Source organism: Emys orbicularis, chromosome 1, assembly GCF_028017835.1.
Source record: "Emys orbicularis isolate rEmyOrb1 chromosome 1, rEmyOrb1.hap1, whole genome shotgun sequence".
Taxonomy (NCBI): Eukaryota; Metazoa; Chordata; order Testudines; family Emydidae; genus Emys; species Emys orbicularis.
In genome coordinates, this window is record NC_088683.1 from 114519511 (window position 1) to 114543132 (window position 23622).

General features: G+C 43.4%; 1 protein-coding gene across 1 annotated transcript; it reads left to right on the forward strand.

Moving 5' to 3' along the window:
- The first annotated feature begins 1311 nt into the window (after positions 1–1311).
- Positions 1312–21584, forward strand: LOC135886503 (histidine ammonia-lyase-like). The gene is made up of 20 exons (XM_065414237.1): positions 1312–1558; positions 1961–2021; positions 2195–2222; positions 2766–2840; positions 2941–3013; positions 3110–3176; positions 3373–3410; positions 3496–3621; positions 8369–8508; positions 10202–10249; positions 12327–12474; positions 12561–12656; positions 12772–12830; positions 13516–13596; positions 14453–14518; positions 14605–14770; positions 18579–18713; positions 19833–19941; positions 20044–20113; positions 21441–21584. The coding sequence occupies exons 1-20, from the start codon at positions 1312–1314 to the stop codon at positions 21582–21584; spliced, it is 1977 nt and encodes a 658-aa protein (XP_065270309.1).
- The last annotated feature ends 2038 nt before the right edge of the window (positions 21585–23622 follow it).

Sequence of the window (23622 nt, forward strand, 5' to 3'; positions counted from 1 at the left end):
GGGCCCTCACATTGGACCCACCGTATACGGTGTTCCATAAGGACAAGGTACAGCTACGACCACACCCCGCCTTCCTCCCTAAGGTGGTGTCTGCCTTCCATGTCAACCAAGACATCTTTCTCCCAGTCTTCTTCCTGAAGCCGCACGCTTTGCGTAGGGAACAACAGCTACATTCCCTAGACGTTCGCAGGGCTCTCGCCTTTTACATCGAGCGAACGAAACCATTCAGAAAGACGTCCCAGCTGTTCGTAGCGGTGGCAGACCGGATGAAAGGCCTCCCGGTCTCCTCGCAGCGAATCTCGTCCTGGATTACATCATGCATCCGTGCGTGCTATGACTTGGCTGGTGTCCCAACTACCCGCCTCACTGCCCATTCTACTCGGGCTCAAGCTTCGTCCTCCACCTTTCTGGCTCATGTGCCCATACAGGAGATCTGTAGGGCAGCAACTTGGTCATCCGTACACACCTTCGCTTCCCACTATGCCATAGTGCAGCAGTCCAGGGATGATGCGGCATTTGGTTCAGCGGTCCTTCACTCCACGACATCTCACTCTGACCCCACCGCCTAGGTAAGGCTTGGGAGTCACCTAATTGGAATCGATATGAGCAAGCACTCGAAGAAGAAAAGACGGTTACTCACCTTTGTAACTGTTGTTCTTCAAGATGTGTTGCTCATTTCCATTCCAAACCCGCTCTCCTTCCCCACTGTTGGAGTAGCCGGCAAGAAGGAACTGAGGGGGCGCTGGGTCGGCAGGGGCATATATCCGGCGCCATAAGGGTGCCACTCCAGCGGGCGCCTCAGCCGACCCACCAAGTGTTGCTAGGGTAAAAATCTTCCGACGATCGTGCACGCGGTGCGCGCACACCTAATTGGAATGGATATGAGCAACACATCTTGAAGAACAACAGTTACAAAGGTGAGTAACCGTCTTTTCTACAAACTAGAGCTAGATTTAGACTCTACAGTCCAGACCCTCGAAGGTATAGAGGCGCCTAAATACCTTTAAGGAACTGGTGCTACATCCTTGGCACAATCTCAAAAGATAACTCCTGTGTCAGCAGTTTCACATCCCCTGTCTAGGAAAAGGTTTGTTGCTAGGGTTGGCTTTTTAGTAGATAAAGTTTGTTAAATACACTAACTTATTTGTGAAGGCGGGGATCTCGGGGTGGAGAGAGGATTTTTGCCCTTTCCTGATTGGGACATTGGAATCCAGTCAGGTGCTGTTCTTTAGGCTATAGTGTGGTAAACACAAGGCTGATTCACACCACAGCCGCCTTTAGTGGAGGGACAGCCATAGACAGAGGAGAAGTATGCCAAGGTACACAGTACATGTCCGAGGGGAATGGCTGGCAGTGCCTTGCCAAACTGGCACTAACACAGTGAGATGGCTGGGGAAGGAAGCTGTGAGACGTTACATGAAAAACAAGCCTGATAATGGGGGCTTTGCCTCAGTGGAAGAAGTGAAATTCTGTGTTCGGAGGTGCAAAGGCCTTGGCTTGCTGGATCATGATGATACTTTGGAGGACACACTAGAGGACAATGAGTTTGTTGAAGTTGGTAAGCAAACCTGCAATGACAAATTATATGGTGACTGCACTTGCTTAGGAGACCCAGAGTGTGTATTTTCTGTTTATCGTGCAATGTTATATTTCTGTGATATAGCAAATCTAAAATTTAAGAAAAAATACTAAATTGCAAACTCAGTTTTGAGAAGGCTTTTTAGGTCGTCTGTTGTGTCATACAGTTGGGTGGGATATGAAGTGTTTGGCTGTAGGTTTTGGATTTTTGTGTGTGGTAACTACATTTTTACTGTATGTTTGTTAAGACATTTAAATACATTTGGCTGCAAATTAGAATTCTTGTCACTGATTTTTTTCTAGCTAATGAAGAATTCTCTGTAGCAACAAACTATGGGCAATAAGTTTTCATTCTGTTTGTTTTTCCCATTCTTCATTGTAGCTATAGAAGGAGATGTAATGTCTTCGGATTTCATTGCATCTAAGCTAGAAGGAGTTGATTTGTATCCTTTATTGAGCATTGTTTTGGTTAATTTTTACAATTCTTAGATTTGCAAAAGTTGAAAATGCTTAGCACTTTTTCCCCCTTCAAAGGGCTTCCTTCAAAAACTCTAATTAAATGGCAGCTATTTGTGTGGGTTTTGAATGTCCTTTATTTTCCTTTACATGGCTTCAGATATAGCAAATATCAAGAACCAGAAAAGGTATGGCTCAATAATGATCTTAATAAGATGTGCCCCAATTCCAATAGTTTTTTTATGTTAGAAGGTGAAGTAGGGTGAAATCCTCTTATCACGGTGGGGGAAATGGCAGTATTCAAAGAAAACCTATTTTCTTTATTTGCCCATGACACAGAGCGGGACCCCACAGAACATTTCAAATGGAATTGCTGTTTGTGACATATACTATTTGTTTTCAGTAGGACTCAGTAAGTTCCTGCAAACATTTACTACCAAGTGTAGAGCTTTCTATTACTGTGGGTAACTTCACCGAAGCTACCACAGAAGCACTTTGCTCTGCAGTGTTTGCAGGATCATCCATGATGACTGCTTAACTTGTTACCTCTCGTAAAATAAGCTGTTCTTTGCTAATGCTTCTCTGAGAGAGTCTTACTGTATGAATGAGAACGGGGCTGAATGCTGGTGTAACCCAGTTCACTATTAAGCTTTCACTGTATTTATTTAGTTATTGTTTAGAAATTGCTTACATATACATGACACTCACTAAAATGCAGTTCTTTTGCGCAGTATATTTATTTAGATGGGAACAGTTTAACACCAGGGGACCTGGTCAATTTAGGAAAGGGGCTCTATAAGATCAAGGTAAAGATTTTGAAAGAATCTAACTCTCCAAATACTTTTTATTTAGTTAGTTTTTTAAGTAGTAATAGAGGAATGGATATTGACGCTATTGTTTTTCTAGCTCACACCTGAAGCTGAAGCTGAAGTCAGACAATCAAGAGAAGTGATTGAAAGAATTGTAAAAGAACAGACTGGTATTTTTTTTTTTCTTTTCCAACTTAATTTTGTTGTCAGTTTTAGATGACTTTAGTTAGATTCTCTTCTTTATCTGAAATATCTGTTTCTTTCAGTTGTTTATGGAATCACCACTGGCTTTGGGAAGTTTGCTCGAACGGTTATTCCAACTAGTAAACTCAAGTATGTTGTATCTATTTCCTTCTTTAATTTAGAAAATGGATATAGAAAGTAGATCCATATTATTTCTACAGTGTACATTTTTAGTCCATTTTTCTTCCGAAAAGGAGAGGGATATTTTTTGCTCAGTTTTGTGAAAAACTTTTTCTATGTTTGAACATTGGAAGTTGGTTTTTAAATGACTTTTCTTTCTTTGTAGGGAACTTCAAGTGAATTTAGTTCGGTCACATTCCGCAGGTAGTGGGAAATTGATTTCAAATTTGTTTCTCTTCCACAACTGTTAGAATTGGGGGTTGTAACCTTGAGATTGTTGTCATTGCAGGTGTCGGGAAGCCTTTGATCCCAGCGAGATCTCGCATGCTTTTAGCTCTCAGGATCAATGTTTTAGCAAAAGGATACAGTGGAATTTCACTGGAAACTCTCCAGCAAGTTATTGAAGCATTTAATGGTAAAAAAGATATTTAGAAATGAATACAGCTGTTTTATCCTTTATATTACAATGGTGCCTAGAGACCGCAGCCTAGATCACAGGCCCATTGTGCTAGGCACTGCACAAGTAGATAGAGTCCCTGTCCCAAGGAGTCTAAGTAGACAAGATGGGACAAAGGTATACAGCACGCAGAAGATTGGGAACTGAGGCACAGAGAGTTTAGTTGACTTGCCAACATTACCCAGGGAGGTTGTGACAGAACCAGAAATTGAACCCAAATCTCCCAAATCCCAGTCCAGTGTCGTAACCACAACCCCTACCTTCTTTACTGATTTGTTTTTCTTAAGTGTTCATAGTTTTATTAATTTCGAGCCAGAATTTGTGGTGGAAGAACAGTGGTATAGTTTGGGAGAGGAGAAAAAGGCAGCACTTCAGATTACCTTTTGCAGTTGTATTACTTTTGTCCTTTTGGGTCATTATATTATGGTAACACTTTGGCATGAAAATAAACTCCATTGTGTGCATTTAACACAAAGTGAAAGCAAAATTAAGAATGTTTGCTCAGGGCTGATTACCTGAGAAGACACTAGGTTGCCAGTTCAAAAGCAGCTGAAGGCTAATAGTCAGTGCAAGCTGTGACTTTATCAGTTATTTGAAAAGCAGCCTACGTGAAATATTACTCTTTCTAGGTATTTATACCTCATCTATCACCATAGTGACTGCCTGTCTGCTAAGGGCTTGATTCTCGAACTGCGAGGCTTTCTGGTAGGGGTTCAGTTCAGCAACAGTTGCTCATTGATCTGGCTAACACTCATGTGAGTGTCTTTGAGTTCAGTGGCACTACTTCCTGGGAAAAAAATTATCACATAGGTGTTTGCAGGACTAGTCCCACTGAGACATGTTTACTCATGTGAGTAGTTCCATTGAAATCAGTAGGAGGGCTCATAGGAATAATTCACTGTGAGTAAGACAGTGGCAGAAGTGGGCCCTAACTGAGTAGCTGGCCTGAGGCTGGTTGCTAGTAGGCAGTTAATCATGTTAACAAAACCATCGAAACAGTTAATGCCACTTATATCATTGCTGGCAGGCTCAGCAGGGAAGTTCAGGGTGGCCTTGGAAACTAGCTACCTTTCATTCCTAGAAATGGTCCCGCCAATGAGAGAGCCACTGCAAACTTCCTCCCACTGTCTGTCTGTCTGCTATTATACTCATTCTGTGAATAAACTTCAGTTTAGATGGTTTTCTTTCAATCCATCATCTTTCCTGAGCACAAGATTCACTAGTTTTTTTAAATCTGTTGATATGAATGTAAGGTTTTTGCATTGCTCTGGGGACATAAAGCTAATAGAGGCGCTACGGTTATACACATCAGGGCGAACTCAGGAAGGTGAACCCTGTGCTGCCTTCCATTATGTGACATGGGAAGTAAAGGAACATGAATTTAGTCACAGAGTTTTTTAAGTCCACAGAGGGAAAGGAAGAGAATCTACACTGCCTGTTGCCTGTTGCCCTCATAGGGTGACCAGATGTCCCGATATTATTGGCATTGTCCTCATATTAGAGACTTTATCTTATATACGCAACTATGCCCTCCCCCCCAAAAAGTCCTAATTTTTCACACTTACTATCTGGTCACCTTATGCCCTTCTCTCCATCTTTCCTCAGTCCCACAGACTCCTCCTTGCCTCTTCCACACGTTCAGGGATTAATTGGGCTTGAGGTAGATCCCAGAAGCACCAGGAGCTAGGAAATTCTCAAAGGCGTTTAATGCTGCTAAAAGTCACAGGGTGGCTTTGACTTTAGAGGAGATGGGGCATTCAGTCAGAGGTGAACAAATAGCTGCTTTTTCAGTTTGTATTAACAGGCCTGTGTACCTTTGCATTATAAACCCCTATGCCGAGGAATTATGAAACCCTACTGGAGACAACAGCTTAGGGCTAAAATTTGACATACAAAGTTCTGTCAAGTTTTTATCAGCCATTTTAAAAAAAATGTAATTGTTGGATTTCAGGATGATTTTTAATTGAAACTTCTATCCCAGACTGAAGTGACTTAACTGAGAAATGTACAGTAGAACCTCAGAGTTACGAACACCACACACCTCATTTGGAACAGGAAGACCACAGTCAGGCAGCAGCAGAGACAAAAAAAAAAAAAAGAAGCAGCAAATATAGTACAGTGCTGTGTTCATAGAATCATAGAATATCAGGGTTGGAAGGGACCTCAGGAGTTCATTTAGTCCAATCCCCTGCTCAAAGCAGGACCAACCCCAACTAAATCATCCCAGCCAGGGCTTTGTGAAGCCGGGCCTTAAAAACCTCTAAGGATGGAGATTCCACCACCTTCCTAGGTAACCCATTCCAGTGTTAAATGTAAACTACTAAAAAAAAGCAGGGGAAAGCAGCATTTTTCTTCTGCATAGTAAAGTTTCAAAAGTGTATTAAGTCAATGTTCAGTTGTAAACTTTGGAAAGAACACCCATAATATTTTGTTCCATTATGAACATTTCAGAGTTACGAACAACCTCCATTCCCAAGATGTTTGTAACTCTGAGGTTCTACTGTACTTTCTAGAACACACAGTGCCATTGATTTTCTTTTTTTAAATGAAAATGCCCAATCATTCCTAGCATATATGTATATATGGGCTAAAGGAGCCAACATTTCAGCCTTGGTGCATAAGTAGCCACTAAATAAGCATTTCCTGAAGTGTGAGGTGCACCTTCCAGGACTAGTGGGGAGATGGAGGGCACAGATGATCTATACATGAGTATGGGTAGGACTTTTTACAAAATGTGGAAGTGTTGACAGTGGGGTGTGTGTGATTGCTTTCATTTTCCTGAATGGGGTTCAGTGTTCAAAGGTCTGGGAAATGGTGCTTTAATTTGATCTGAGAAACTTGAGTCTCTAAATATTCAGTAACATCAACAACTGCAGTAGCTTAGGGGCTAAATCCAGGGCTGGCCTTAGGGAAAATAGCTCCCTGGCTGAACTTGTATTTTGGCATCTCTGGCCTGTTGCCTCCCCAGGCTCCCCATCCACCCCCTCATTGCCCTGGCCCCTGCTGCCTCTCTGGGCTCCCCACAACGGGTCAGCAGCCGAAGGGGAAGAGCAGTGACAGGAGGGCACCAAAGGGCTGTGGTGGCAGGGGAGCATGGTGACCTGAGAGACCCAGAAGGGGGGGGGGGGAACCAGAGTAGTACAGAGTCTCATTTGTGTGGGGCTGCAGGGGGACAGTGACATGGGGGCTTCAGAAGGGCAGATCTCTCCCCACACCCCATTACTGAGCGTCCCCAATATTCAAGTGCCCCTTCCCAGTCCCAGGGAAGGTGGGTTATGGGTGGGGGAGGTTAAAATGCAAATGCTCCCGCACACTGGCGGTAGCTAGGGTGGATGGTGATGGTGGAAAGTTCACTCCTGAAATATCCCAAATGCCCTGCACTGACACCTCCCTTTGGGATGAGCTAGAAAAACGGGAAGCCCCTGAGAGCTGGGAGGCTGGGACGTGGAGGCACAGTGAGGGACCCCCGGGGAGCTGGGTGGGCCTGGGGGGGGGTGTTGGAAAATGGGGGCACAGGAGGGGCCCCCTGGGAGCTGGGACATGGGGTCAGGACCCCCCAGACTTACTTGTCTCTTTCTCTGCAGTTTCAGCTCCCTTCCCCTCCCAACCCTGAAGAGGCTGGCATCTTCCAGCTCCCATTTCCATTGGGCAGCATCGCTCTCATTCACGCTGCCCATGGAAGGAGTAATGGCTGGGCTGGGACAGTCTCAGAGGGTGTGGGGGGAGGAGGGCGGGAGGAGCCTGCCGGCTCGCAGAGTATGGAGGCAGGATTAGGAGCTGGGCTGGGAAACCAGGTGGGGTGGCGAGCAGGGGCCCTCCACTCAGGAGCAGTGAGGTAGGTGCTCCTGCTGCACCCTGCAGGCACCGAGGGGGAGCCTGAGCCCCTTGCCTCTTCACCACAGCATCACCCTGACTATGACGCCCTGGGTCGTCAGCCACGTCACCCACCCCTAAGGCCAGCCCTGGCTAAATCTTACTCTACTTGGGGATGAGCAAAGATGCTGTCTGCTGCATCCTCTTCCATAAGCTTGGTGTCCCTCAAAGGCTGAAACTCAGCCCAGTTTTGCTGAGGCACTGCAATTTCTGCAAATGTATGATGCCAAAGTGATGACCTGTAGTTGGACCTAGATTTCCAGTCAGCTGCTCAAAGGCAGCCAACAGTTCAGTGGGTTCCTTACTTTTAGAGGGTCCTCTTAGGACTGAGCCCTTTAGATTTTCTTGGTCTTGCCTCAGTGCAGGACTTGGTGACTTCTCGAGGTCCCTTCCAGCCCTATATTTCTATGATTCTATTCTATGCTATGCTGAGCTGAGTGGGAGCCTTTCTTGTGACCCCACCAATGGTTGTCAGATGTAGTGACACAGCTGAGATTCTCCCATTCCTATATTGGAGCTGGAATTTCAACCTTAACTTTGAGTTTATTGGCCTTTGTGGGACTAAGCTACACTAAAAATTTAATCCCGTATCAGGTTTTGTTTTGATTTGTCAGCCAAAAACAATTGGTTTATTTTTAAACTACAGGAGCTAATTTAGGAAAAATTAACAAATGGCAGTTTGCGAGGGGGGTGATGCTTCTCCATTTCACTGGTTGCTATTCCAGTATGTCACTTCAAGACAACCAGGGCAGATTCATGTGCCTGTGTCTCTGTTTCAAGGAGAGAATGGATGGAGGCTTTAACCAAAGTCTGATTTCTGCTTTCTTCCTAGCATCCTGCCTGCCCTATATCCCCGAGAAAGGGACTGTTGGAGCCAGTGGGGACTTAGCCCCTCTTTCTCATCTTGCTTTGGGGTTCATAGGAGAAGGAAAGATGTGGTCCCCAAAGAGTGGCTGGGCTGATGCTAAATATGTAAGATCAATGTGTCTAACTACTAGACTTCTTTGTCTGTCTCCTTCAATTGGCTCTGAGTAGACTATGTGTATTATGAGAACAAAGGGAAATTTTTTCATCAGAACTATGCGATGGATTCATAATATTTTATATCGTTTGGATTTTGTGTGTCACTTTCTTGTGATTGAAGTATTTGTTTTTGCACTACTTCAACACTTTGTCCTGTAGGACAGGTACCATGGTGAAAAATGAAGCATAAGGATAGAACAAAACAAGCAAACACCAGGCATCATGATATTGGGGTTTAGATTCCACCATGTCTGGCATATCAATAATGCCTAGACAGACATGGTCACCTTGCAGTGAAGCAACATGATGCAAGATCCAACACTGATGAGTGCCCGAATCTGGATGGATGGACAAGATGTCATGTTGTACCAGCTCCAAAGATTTGTTAGTGCACCTTCTGTCCTGCAAACATCAGAACTGGCCCACCAAACCTGAGATGATCCCACAAAACTGAGGATTAATGATGTGGTTTCAAATGCTAAAAGTAAATGGAGACTTTTAGGGTTTTTTCTCTCCTGAGGAGAGAGGAGTTACTAAGATTTCTGTTACATATTATAATGGCAAGAAGCAGATGTATAAACTTCAGTAAAGCGGAAAACACATGACTTAAACATATAACATTTTCAATAGATTAATTTGGGTTGAAAGGGATCTTTGTGGCATCATTTAGTCTACCCAGTTACACCATGGCAGAATTGATTTATTTTTTTAAATTTATTCCATCCCTAATAGTTCAGTGTTTGATCCAGCCATGGATCTCTCGAATGATGGAGATTCCATAACCCCCCTCGGTAGCTTATTCCATTCTTTATCTGCCTAGGTACTGACATGGCTCCCATCAACATAGTATCTGAGCACCTCCCCAGTATGTAGCCTCTCAGCATCCCTGTGAGATAGGGAAGTGCAGTTATCTCCATTTTACAGAAGGGTACCGAGGCACAAAGAGATTAAGGATTTTAATCTCATTTAATGATACACTCATTTAAGTCGAGCAGTCTGTAGCGGAGTTGGAAATTGAACCCACCCTACTGATTCCCAGTTACTTGCCCTAACCAAAAGCCATCCTTCCTCCATTCACTAACTGCATTTGCTGTTGGTGGAAAAGTCTTCTGCAGCTCCTCTGGGGGCTCGAGCATCTCTTGCCTGCCATTGTTCTTCCTGCTTCTCCCCGTCATCACTTCCTCAGCAGGTCTCTCTTTTCGATTTACCATCTGTCCAGCTGAGGAGGACTGGGTAGGATTCTAGTCAGAATCAAAGCAATACTTCTCCTTCATTTGCCATAAGAGTCTTTGCTTCATGGTGTGGAATAATGCCACCACTCCTTAATGGGCTGCGACTGCACTACCTCTCAAGCACTCCTAGTCCCAGACTGTGCTGGCCCTGGGGAATGACAGCATTGGACTTGAAGCCCGGGTGTGTCATGTGACAGGACAGAGCATGCATTAGTTCAGGCAGCCAGGTCAAAACAGGGTTCTAAATGTTAGTGCATAAAAAGCTTTCCCCCCCTCCCTTTACTGTGGAATATTCCAAAATGTTCATTAGCATAAGATAAAAAAGAGGGTTGTATGCAATCAGCAGTCGTCCAATCAATGTATTGAAAGGCATTTTTCACTAACGCCCTGTTCAATAAACTGCTTTACAGGTGCTGCAAGCCCATGGCCTGAAACCGATAACCTTGAAACCAAAGGAGGTAATGAAAACCAAGCCTAGCCAATTGGTAGTTGCTTTATGCATATGTTGCCCATATTTTAAAAGTGAGATGAATTAATTATTATTTTAAATCCAGTTCCAGAAGGTTATTAGACATCTGTTACAGGGAACCCATTAGAGACTCTACAGTAAAGGGTATGTCAGCGTTTCCATTTCACCTCCCATTTACATGCGATTTAGTTCAACCGCAATCATTTATAGAAGCTCTGTGTACAACGCTTCAGTCCAGGGTAAAACTTAGGTCCTGTCTATAAAAGTTCCACTGGGAACTGCCATTCATCCACACGCACACTTTTTACCATCAGTGATTTCCTGGACATCCATCAATGGAAATTACCCCAATTCCTATCTAAAGTAAGTCTGCATCAGTGGAAATTAAATTGGTGTAGTGCCAGTGTAGATGCATCCCACTTCCATGGCAACTAAACCAGCGCAAATAATCTTCTTCCTGCTGTTGCACGCTGCACTAATTACTGCAGAACTGACCTATCTGCTCTCTGTTCTACATTTCAGCGCTTGGGGCTCATCTCAGCTGGCTGTCACCAGGAGTATTGTGTTCAGACAAGCCCTTATTTTATGAGATGGGTTTTGTTTAAGAATGTAAAACCTTTAGTAATTCAGATGGCTTTTATCCTGCATTGTGGGGACCAGAAGGCTTTTTGTGTTGGTAGTTTAGAGAAAGAAACACATTTTATAACTTAAACACATTTTGTGATATTTAATAAGCAGTAACTAGCATTAGCGTGGTATAAATGTGTATTTATGTAAGTGTATTCATCTATTTATTAAACAAAAACCCAGGCTGATGAAATCTTACCCACATAAACTGACATGTAGGTTCTTAGTATGTAAGATATTCCAGTGCTCTTGATGGTGGACCATAGTAATTGTCATAACTACAGTACATGCGGCAAGATACCTGAGCCAAAGCCTACTGAAGCCAATGGGAAGACTTCTCTGGCTTCAGTGAGCTTTAGAACAGGCCCAAGGTGAGTTAAAACAGAATCTCCACCTTCAGTCTAACGGCAAGTCTCCCACGGACATAGCACCGGTGTGGACAGTGGGAAACTTGCACTGTTTGGGCGGTGGGGCAGAGGGGGAGGGGGTTGATGGGTCTTTTTCACACTTCTGAGCAACATACGTTAGATGAGCTTAAGTGGTAGTATAAATCTGCCCTAAGTTTCCTTGCTTTGGTGTGGGGGTTTTCATACCTCATCTTCTTCATGTCTAGAGCTGAATTTAATAATTTTGTCAAAAATCAGTAGCAGGGTTACTCTTACAAAGAAAAAGAAAAAGAAAGCTGTCCTGTGCCCTTAAATAAAGTTTGAAGTAACATGAAATAAACCTCATGTAACATGGCAGAATTTCTAAGGAACATATAGAGACTAACAGTTAAAAGTAAATGTTTGCTTTAGAGCAATGATGTCACATCACCATACTATTTTATTGTAGGAAAAGTACCTCCACTTTTACTGCAGTAATGTAAATGTTTAGTATTCGCCACTGCATAATATAGTTGTCCTAGGACCCATAGAGGGGACAAATGGAAATGTTTGTCGTGCCCTTTGAGATCTTGAAGTGGATTGTTGCCAGTGATTTCTCCTGTAGTCCTAGTACACACACTACTCCCATTGACTTTAGACAATCATCTGCATGTTGGGATGACAGGAAGCGTCTTTAGGGCCTTAGCTGTATATCTGGCTTGCTAGGTTTCACCAAACCTATACCAGGAACCCCCTGAGCTGATCAGCAATCGTGGCCAGATGGCTATAACTGGCTTGCTAGTGAAACTAACTATTGGAAAACAACTCCCAATTAGGAGACATGGGGATGTAACAGCTTCAAAGTAACTGGTGGCTTGTCTGTATCAAAAAATAACCAAACAGCTGAGACCATAGCATCTCTAGCCCTTTTTATGATTCATTTAATGACGATCCAGGAATCTTAGAAAAGCCTTTCTTTAACTGACACGTGTAATTATGAAAATTACAATGGCTGTGGCATGTGTAAGGCTGCAACAGATTCACTTAAAATAAACACCTGCTATCTCTCCGAAGGGCCTGGCTCTTATCAATGGAACCCAAATGATCTCCTCTCTGGGATGTGAAGCCGTGGAACGAGCCAGCGCTATTGCTAGGCAAGCGGACATAGTTGCTGCACTAACACTTGAAGTCCTGAAGGGTACAACTAGAGCCTTTGACACTGGTTGGTATTGAATTTTCTGTGTTCACTTTCTCTTAACTTTTGGAGAGGGAAAAGCAAAAGTGTAATGCTCTTTTATTTCTTAACAGATATTCATGCAGTGCGTGCCCATCGGGGGCAGATTGAAGTGGCATTCCGATTTAGGTCACTTTTAGACTCTGACCATCATCCATCAGAAATAGCAGGTGAAACATCTTTGCTTCCTGCCATGCAAGTCACCTATTTGATTTCCAGGACAGACAGGGAATTAAAACAGTGATGTGTGACCTTTTCTATAAGAACCTTCCTTTTGTTTTGCAGAGAGTCACAGATTTTGTGACCGAGTTCAGGATGCATATACGCTGCGCTGTTGCCCTCAGGTAAAATGAGTTTCCCACTCCCTCATACAGGGATAGGCTAGTGGCAGTGAAATCCCAATCCCTGTGTAATGTCAGTTAAGTGTTGGTTGTCTCCTTTAAAATAATGCAATTACATTATTTCCCACTCAGCTCAAAATAGGGCTTAAGTGAGACATAAGTAATTCCTGGATCTTGTACACAGGAGTGATTTTTAACTTTCAATGAACTCAATCCATATTAACACAAGCAAAACTATTGAAATTGGTGGGAGCTTTGCATGTGTAAAAACTAAAGAACTGGGGTTTCCTAAGTTTAGTTATAATTCCTTAATAATACCTAATATACATTGACCAATTAGCTAAGCTTTGAGTACTTTCTTGATCGGATAGAGGTTGTACCTGTGGCTGAGGAACAAGGGGACGCCAACCCAAACACACAAAGAATTATACATTTATGTTGTCATCATCATATTATAATGTCGTAATAATAGTAAGTCAAATCTTTAATGAGTACAGTATATCTAGCATTCCACAATAGCAATTTCCCTGGTTATCACATCAAATCAAAGTCTGTATCCCTGTGTGAGTGCCAAGTCTGGGAGTGGGGTCAAGGCAGAAGTGTGCTCTCAGAAAGTAGAATTGGATGGATCTGTGTCTTGAACTACAAATAGACATGACCTGTGGCTAATTGCTATTGTTTCTTTTAGGTCCACGGTGTGGCGAATGACACGATAGCTTTTGTAAAGGACATAATCACGACTGAAATTAACAGTGCAACAGACAATCCTGTATCTTTTTGATGATTCAGTTTCTCAGTAAAATTTTGTTTGGTTACTTTTTCCCTTCTAAATAATTATTAGCTAATGAAGCAGAAATTATGGCCCTGATCCATCAAATCACTTACATATGTGCTTAGTCAGTGGACTGCTCTTGCTTAAAGTTAAGCACACATTTAAGTGCTTTGCTGGATCAAGGCCTACATGGTTATAAGGGCAGCTGGGAACTTTGGCAGCCAATTGGACTTGAAGGTCAACAGTGACTTGTCAGTTGACACAAGGTTGGCTCAAGGTTGGCAAAACTTGCATTCTAGAATGCACTTTGAGTTCTACAAAGGGTAACTACAAGAGCTATGCACCACTTTTAAGAGCTGTGTGAGCTCATTTTGGGAAGCTCTGTGCATACGCCTTGTATTAGTGCTCTGAACAAGGGTGAATTCCACTCTTTAAGAATAAAGGAATGTACAAAAGATGCTCCTTTGTGTTAGCTGATAGTAGTGATGAGTGCCCATCTTGCTCACTATATATAAAATTTCACCTCCATTGGCGAGAGCACCATTGGCAATTGAAAATTACACTAGAAACTGTGCTCAAGTGCGGCTTTGCATTCCTTATAGCCTTCACCTGCTGACCATCCAGCCTATTTAATAAAATACACTATTCATCTGTATCTGTATGGTGGGAGAACTGGGCATTGTTTTACATTTTTCTGACAACTGAACATGCAGAAGTGCGAGCTACACTATATATGCATATGCATTTGCACATCAATTCTTCCTCCTTTCAGATATGATATTCTGGTTATCCAGAGATGTGTGGTACGTCAGCCGTTCTTCATTCATGTTCACACCTTAACTTGTCTTTAAAGATGGTTTTTGCTGAAAGGGGAGAGACCATTTCTGGAGGAAATTTTCATGGTGAATACCCTGCAAAGGTAATTAAGCATTTGGAGAAATATTAGTTTATTTTCTGAAATTTTTTTAAAAAATCAGCTGATTCCATCAAGAGCTTCTCTTGCAGGCTCTGGACTACCTGGCAATTGGTGTCCATGAACTTGCTGCAATTAGTGAAAGAAGGATTGAAAGACTATGCAACCCATCTCTCAGTGAGCTGCCTGCATTTCTAGTCACCGAAGGGGGTCTGAATTCTGGTTTCATGATTGCTCACTGCACAGCAGCGGCCCTAGGTGAGTACACAAAGACCTAAGCAAGACTGGCAAGAGCACAAAATTAGAAAGATCAACCTATGTTAGCACTGTGATAGTTTGATAGTACTGATAAAGGAACCCCCAGAAAAAACAGCTCTCAGCTCCAGCTGTAAATTCTTCTTTTCTCCCCATGTCCAGCTGAGCTATCTGATATAGTTTGCAGCCCTGTCTCCCCTTCAGAGGCCCTGAACCTGCAAAGATTTATGTATGTGTTTAGCTCTAAACCGGTGAGCAGTCCAGCTAGGGTTGCCAACAGTCCCTTATTATAAGGGACGTCCCTTATTTTTTCATCTCTGTACAACAAGATCAGGCATTGCTGAGTGCTGCAAAAAGCAGCAAGAAATGCCCCATGTGAATTTAGGTGAGTAATGTTCATTTATTTTATTTATTTATTAACGATAATAATGATGATAATATTGGGGAACGGGGTGAGTTGGGGGTGCTAAGAAAACAATTCCTTATTTTTGAAATACAATGTTGGCAACAGTAGGATTACTCAAGTGCTTAAATCTTTGTAGGATTGGAGTCTGAGTTTCGGAATGGTTAAGCGCCACAGTCCCACTTGAAATCAGTAGGAGCTAGAAGTACCCAGCACCTCTGAAAATCAGGCCCTAAAAGCACAACAAAGCTAAAAAGCAAATTATCTATGTACAAACAATTCTATTTTTGATTCTACACAAAACGTATAATTTCTATCTGTAGCCCTCCCCTTCTGGGACACCCCAATCGCCAAGGGTGGTGTGGAGCCCCTTAATCTTTCCTTCTCAGGGACACAGCAATCGGCCCTGGGTGCTTAGCGCATGGTGTCTCCAGCTAGTGGTTGGGTGCATAAACCAGTAACAAGCCCTATGAGCCCCAGGCTATTACAATTCACAGGTACAGTAAATCAAACCCAACACACAGCCATTTTATTCACAGAAGGGATGGGGGTAAATTAAAAGAGGGGAAGAGAACAGGCAAAGGAATCAATGACGTTAAATAAATGAGGCCTCAACCAATCCCACAACAATGATCCTGGTGCAGGGGAGGCCTATGGGCTCAGCTGGCTTTCATTTCTCAGAGGTGCAGCAGAATCTCAGGACTCATCTTTGTTGTGGAGCTGGGGGCTCCGGAGCAGGCTCAGTCCTTCTCATGGGGAGAATCAAAATGGCTGCCTGTCTCCCCTTTTACTGCACAGAGCAAATCTGAGGCTGTTTCTCTACCAGCCTGACTCCCTGCAGCCAGCTCTCCCCCTGGTCACAGGTCCCTGCCAAGCTCCGCTCACATGACTCAGCCCATGTGCAAGCTTTCCCAGGGTCTGCTCTTGGTATCTCGGGCATGTCAGTCAGACTCTGGCCCATCCTCCACAGGCTGTCTCTCCCCTTCTCCCACCCAGGACAGGCAGTCTCCATTGGAGTTCCAGTCTGTGCTGTGGTATGTGGGAGCTGCTGGGAGCTGTTTCTCTGAAGTCCCCAGCCTAGCAAGGTGGCTACACTCTTCCCTGTCTACAGACTTTGATGGCCTCATCAAGTTTAAAACAAACCATGTGCAAACATACAAAATACAGAAAATACTCTTCTGGGCTATGTAATCTCAGACCTACATAACCCCTGATTCATACAGAGGTGCATACATGAGACTGTGCTTCTGGGACATACCAAATGTTACACGCTGTATGCCCTGTCCCAGAGGTCATAACAACAAAGCCTTCTTGGGGTGCTATCCATTTATGTACCACATCTGTAGGGACTCTCAGTGATTCACAGGATAACTTTATGGTGGGCTTAACCTGTCTAGGCTCAGGTAGGGTGTGACCATCATGTCATGTTCTCCACCTTCAAAGCCAGAGTCATTGATTTCTTCTTGACCATGAATGGCCTGGACATTCTCTTCTCCACTGTAGGGTGACCTGATGGGTAGATAAGACATGACATCATGAACTGGTGAAGCATACCATGGTTCTGGGATATTAACCTGATTGTTTGCACTCCAGTGTGAACCAATCTGTTGAGAGAGCTTGGGCTCAGGCACTTGAAAAGTAAATTGCTGGTGTTGATACTCAATGTTGTCCTCTCCCTTGACGTCAGAAAGAGCCACCGTGTAAGGTAATTGTAGTCTTCTGACCTCTCGGGAGTATCTGAAGGCTTGTAAAGGAGTGATACTATGAGGCCATTGCTGACCGCTTGTCTGTCAAATAGTGTATGCTGATGGTGAGGTGGTTCTAACAGGCCTCCTCACCACTTGTCCTGGTGGAAGAATGTGATTCCTCTGCAGGGCCGTGGAGGGGCCCACTCCTTTCACTAGCTTGAGTCAATAGACTGGCAGGCCTGGCACTCTGTGTAGGGCTCAGCCTTCCACTCATCTTCAATATTGTGTGTCCCAAGAATGCCCAGGGTCCTGATAAGAACTCTGACTTCTATGTACAATTCCTGGTCTCTGACCATTTGGTCATAGCATGCTTTGTTACTCTGATTGTTCTGTGTAGCAGTAGTGGGCTGGTGCTGGGCAGTTTAGAATTGTTTTCTCAGATGGGTAGTATATTGAAGGTACGTTTCAGGTAGGAGTCTATCTGCAGAAATGCTGAAACAAAGATCCGCAGGCAGGCAAACTTCTCGACCAGACATGAGAAAGTAAAATGAGTATCCAGTGTTACAGCTGGAGGCCTGTATCAGACGAGAGACTGCTGATTCCAGCTCTGTTTCTGGTGAGACTCTAGCATGCCTAACAGTGTGGGAGAGGAGACCTTAACGGACTCAGCTGGCTTTCAGTCCTCATTGGTGCAGTCTCATCTTGGACCTCAGACTTTCTGATTTGGAGCTAGGGATACTGGGTCCGTCTCAGACCTTCTGACTGGGAGAGGCAAAATGATTGTCGCCCCTTCTACTGCACAGAGTAACTCTGAGACTGCTTCTCTTCCAAGTCCTCCATCCTGATTCCCAGGCTCAGCTCACATGCCCCAGCCATGTGAAGCCTCTCTGGAGTCTGCCATTGGTGTCCCATCCCATGCATGCCAAACAGTATACAGCCAATTCTCCATGAGCTGTGTGCATCCCTCAAGCATAGGCAAGAGAGACAACTGCTTTTTCAGTCTGATTCTGGGTTGTTTTATATGGGAGCTGCTTCTCTGTGGCAAGGGGGCTACAAGTGAATTTTATTTAGTCAGATTCACAGTGAAAGATTTAGGTCCAGATGAAGCTAGAATACTGTGAATAAGTGCTTCATTACCCCCCTGCTAAAGTAAGTCTGGCCCTGCCGGGCTCGATGCTGGGGAAGGGGAAAGCAATTTTTACGCTCCCCAGATCCTGGGGCCAGCTGGGGGCTGGTCTGACATAAGTTAAGGCATCCTAGGGGGCTGCTTTAAGACTCCATTCAAACAGCTCTGGATTTCAGGGGCATTGGAATTTCCCAGCCATATCTTCTTTCTCTTGGGAATGTTCTACACTGAGGATGCCAAGAGCGAAGGAGGAAATAGTGGGGAGGTTTTGCAGCTAGTTTGCACCACCAGAGCTGGGCTGAAGAGCTGACCCTTGGTCTATTTTAAACAAGATCTTTTCTCTGGATGTAATATTTACCTTTATATATTTGGGTTAATATCAGCATCGGATGATCAATGTACAACATTACTGTCTTCAGGGGCAAAATGGCTTGAATGTTCGATATTGCAGATGGCTCAGTCAAGCCATACCATGGGCACACACTTACCATGGATGGATCTGGATCCTTCATTGCAGCGTTTTAGACTCAGCCATTGTTTCTAGCTCCTGTTTGTCCATACAGTACACCATTTATTCACACTGGACTTTTGCAGTTTCTGAGAATAAAGCCTTGTGCCACCCCTCGTCTGTGGATTCTCTCTCAACCAGTGCTGCTACAGAGGACCATGTGTCCATGGGCGGATGGGCTGCACGAAAAGCATTGAAAGTTATTGAACATGTTGAACAAGGTAAAATTAAGACACTGATTTTTAGACAGATCTACTGTATTGTAACTAGGTTAAAACTAAATGCCTTTCTTCTACATGGCATCGTGTTTTTTTTAAAATGGACCCTCCAGTCATTTTAAAGAAGTCTTTTAAGATATTGTCTTAAGTTATTACTTTAATTTCTTTCTAGCAGAAATATTATTGAGATGAATGTAATTAGTGTATTTCATTGAAACAAAACGGCTTATCAAAGAGACACTAAGCCAAAATTCTTCCATTCATCTTTGTCTCGAAAGATTAAAGTTGTAACTTTTTTAAAATACAAATTTCAGCTGTTGCTGGAAGAACACAACAATACATACCACAAAAACCAATATGTACAATTTGCTCGTACATAGGTTTATACAGTGGAGTGCTTTGAAGCTGTAGAGATCTCTAAAAATACTAAGTATTATCATTTTGTACATTCAGCAAAGTGAACATGTAACTAGAGAAAACAATGTGTCTTAGGTAACATTTTCCTTAGGAAAATTTGGCTGTTGTGTAAGTGAGGGACAAATGCCACTGACTAGACAGGCAGACACTGTGCAAGCTTTTCCAATACATATGTGTCAAGATCTTTTAGTTCTACCAGAGTTCTCATACTAATGAGAAGTGGGCCTGAACCAAACTCCATCTCTCGACACCCCAGCGCACCTGGGAGTTTCAAAACTGGATCTGAATTCTACAGCTCAGGCCCATCGCTACATCTAATTTAGTTCTGGGGAAGGGCTCTGATTTAGAATGTCTCTGTTTTGGGGTGTACCTTGGAGTACACCATGAGTGCTGAGCAGCCAGCATGCCAGTTGAAGACACCGGGCGCTCTGAGCACTTAGAACCTTGAAAAGTCAGGCTCAGCACGTTTGGACATCCAAAATCAGAGACTGTTTTTAAGTATCGGCCGGAACCGCCATCTGTTTCCCCATCTGTTAAATGGGTCTTCTGTTTATCTGCCTCAAATAAACTTTGCATAGCACTTTGAAGTTGTGAGGTACTAAGTAACAGTAACAAACTCCTTTGAGAGGTTCTCCAAATGTAAACGTACAATGAGTTGTACATCTTAAAACCCACTATCCCGCCTTTCACTGTTTGGTTTCCTAGTGTTGGCCATTGAACTTCTTGCAGCCTGCCAGGGCATTGAGTTCCTACGCCCCCTGAGAACAACCACCCCATTGGAGAAAGTCTATGACCTTGTGCGCTCTGTTGTAAGGTAAAATCAAATAACGTTTTCCCAAAGGTTACAGCTTTGAAGACCTGCTAACTACAGTGTTGGTTAATGTTTGGCTAATGTTCTCAATTTGTCTCCTTTCAGGCCTTGGCTAAAGGATCGCTTCATGGCCCCAGACATTGAGGCAGCTCACAGGCTGCTTGTGGAGCAGAAGGCAGGTGTTGATACTGGCATTTGTGCGGCAAATTCATTCATTCCTTACGAAGAGATCTGTAGTTCTTTTTTTAAAATGGCCCTTGATGCATCAGGGGAAAAACAGCTCTTCTCCTCACATGCATGATTTAATTACCATCGTCTCTGAAGGAATATGTGTGGAGATTTTAGTTTGTCATAGTCTTTTAAAGGGACGCTTTTAGTTTAAAAATAATATATTTTAAAATGAGTCCCCTCCGTTGTGTTATTGATAAATGACAGATTATTGAAACTGACAGGTCTTTACAAATATCAGCCCAGTCCTGCAATGAGCCCCATGAAGGCAGTCTTCTGCATCCACACGGAGCCCCATTCAAGTCAGTGGGACTATGGACACTTGCTGAGTACTATCCATGGGGAGCTCATTGCAGGACAGGGGCCAGGGAGTAGGAGGATAGTCCATATCCCAAAGAGCTTGTTACCCAATTCAAGACCAGATACAAGAGAGGGCCTGGCAAACTATAGGAGTGCAAGGATGCGAGAACAGCAATGAGGATGTGCATTAACACAGCCCTACTGTGTGCTCGGCTAGAGGGTTCGGAACCCACTTTGGTTTTTTACAGTTGTAAAATATAACTAACAGAAGAATGAGCGAGAGAGGGAGAGAGATGAGGTCCCTACTGACCTATCAAACTATTTGCAGCCATATGGACCCTAATAGCCCACCTGTCTTACAGCCCTGCTAGGGGGAATGATAAAGGAGAAAAAGGAAAACTTTCCAACCTTTAGGTTCCTTAGTAAATCCGAGCCCCAAAGTCTGGTCAGATCTGCCATTCCTTGCCAGTGCTGCCCATCACTGACCTTTCTTGGCCATGCCAGTCTTCCATTCCATGCTACCTTGGCTCCTGCATGACAAGGTGCTTTCTGTAAGACACCAGGGACACATCCCTACCAGCTCCTATCCCTTCCTAGGACATCATCTGGGTACTAGGAGATGCAATGCCTCCTCCCACCTGAGAAAACTCACCTTGCACCAGTCAGGACCGTAGCTATATACCATTCCCTTGCAACTGCACCTAGATCCCCCTTTACCCAGCAAAACTGTAATGTCCCTACAGATTCCTGCGCTCAGTAGCCGTCTCGCTCTTCAGCCACCATCTCTGACCCTATGTCTATTTCAGATTGCCACATGCAATTTATTTCTGTATATCTATTACAGTCAGTTAGTTATGCCCTGCTCATGTCTGCACAGGGTTCTCTGATCTTGGGAATTGACATGTGACTCAGTTTGAACATAAAATCTTTCAGCCTTCACGTCTGACTCTGCTATTGCTTTTTCTGTCCTCTAGGTTTGGGAAGTAGCTGTACCTTACATTGAAAAATACAGACGGGAGCATATTCCTGAATCAAGACCTGTTTCACCCACAGCCTTTTCTCTGGATTCATTGAGAATGAATAAATGTGTTGGGACTGATCACAGTGATCAGGATTAACTTTAATGTGCTATGAAGTCTGGTACATAGAAAATCCTTTCCAGTGCTTTCTTTGATGGAGATTTGTTTGATTATGATACAACATGGTTTCTTCCTGGGATATAATGAAGCATGTGTAGGTAGTTGTCTCACCTGTAAAAAGATGGTGTCGGATTGTAGAGTGGATTAGGTTGAATTTACTGATGGTCTAATTTAAACAATGGTCTAAATACACCATTGGTACAACTCCATTGACTTCACTGGACTTGCACCTGCTAATGCTGGCCCTGAATTTGGCCAAATGAGATCAAACATGAAATAATCAGTTTAATTAGAAATGCATCAAATCATACAGTCCTGAATCAGGCAAAACTTCCACTGAAGCCAATGGAAGTTTAGCCTAAGAACTGCTTGATTTGGCCTAATATCCTTATTTACAAAAAAATATGTGGAATGGACATTTTACATAGTACAGAGTTGGCTAACAGTTACTTTTCCTTACTGATTTAAAAAGCAAACAAACTATGATATTCCTATAAAAAGTAAATTCTTCATGTGAATAATCCTGTCTATTTATGAATATGTAATCCACCCACTCTGCAGCTGGTGAGATAATTTTGCATTAATGTCAGTTGGAGGGGGCTGTGTTGCTAAATTCCACCCCTTTGAAAATTAAAGAGGGCACTTAAAGCTATTAATTGGATTGTATTTTTGATTCTGTTTCTATTTAAACTTTGTTTTGTCGTGCCATCCTTTGGGTACGGATATGGCTTTTTATTTATCTCTAGCTTTGTCAGTGTTAGTATAACTGAGGACTGGAGCACATCAAGCTAGATTTCATGCTCCTGTCTCTCTTGAGTTAGACCTTTTTGACATGCTGCATTCCAACATGAGCAAAATTGTCTGATACTTTTATCCCTATCTGTTTTACGTGCACCTCAAACACTGTGCAGATCAAGTGTGAGTTAAACAGTCCTGTGTAATGAGAGAGCATTTTATAGCAGCTTCTTCACAAATCAGAAAAGCTGTATGGACACTAATATACCAGGGGTGCTGGAACTAGGGGTGCAGTAGCACCCCCTGGCTTGAAGCAGTAACAACCACCAAATACATGGTTTCTGCTTTCAGCACAACCCCATAAAAATTGATCCGACACCCCTGCAAAACAGCACATGGATCGTTGCTCCAGAGCACACCTGCTGTGTTGTTACCAATGGAATATACCTAACTCAGTTAGTTTTCCAGAGAATATGGAGTCACACCTAAAATAAATATAGCCAAGCCCAGAGCCAACTTCCATGCACATCTGTATCTGTGGGGTTTTATTTCATATGTTACAATGAAAATTTGAAGCAAAAGATTAGCTCGGGGGGGAAGAAGGAGGGGGGTGAGAGAGAGAGAGAGAGAATGCAAGGGCCAAGAAACGTCGCAAATTGCCCATCACAACGGGAAGTGGCGTGGGTAAGGGACTTGGGCCATCAATGGATTTAGAAGGCCATGATCTGAAATTCTATGGTTCATCAGACATCTGCATGGAGACTTAGGCCCTGATCCAAAAAGTACTTAGGCCAGTGGCTCTCAACCTTTCCAGACAACTGTACCACTTTCAGGAGTCTGATTTGTCTTGAGTACTCCCCCAAGTTTCATCTCACTTAAAAACGACTTGCTTACAAAATCAGACATAAAAATACAAAAGTGTCATAGCACACTGTTACTGAAAAAATTGCTTACTTTCTCATTTTTACTTGGAATATAAATATTGTACTTCTATTTCAGTGTATAAGATATAGAGCGGTATAAACAAGTCATTGTATGAAATTTTAGTTTGTACTTTTCCTGTAGCCTGTTGTAAAATGAGGCAAATATCTAGATAAGTTGATGTACCCCCTGGAAGATGTCTGTGTACTCCCAGGGGTACATGTATGCCCCTGGTTGAGAACCACTGTCTTAGCCCTGGTCTACACTGGGGGAGGGGAGGGGCGGAAATCGATCTAAGTTATGCAACTTCAGCTACATGAATAACGTAGCTGAAGTCGACGTACTTAGATTGACTTACCGT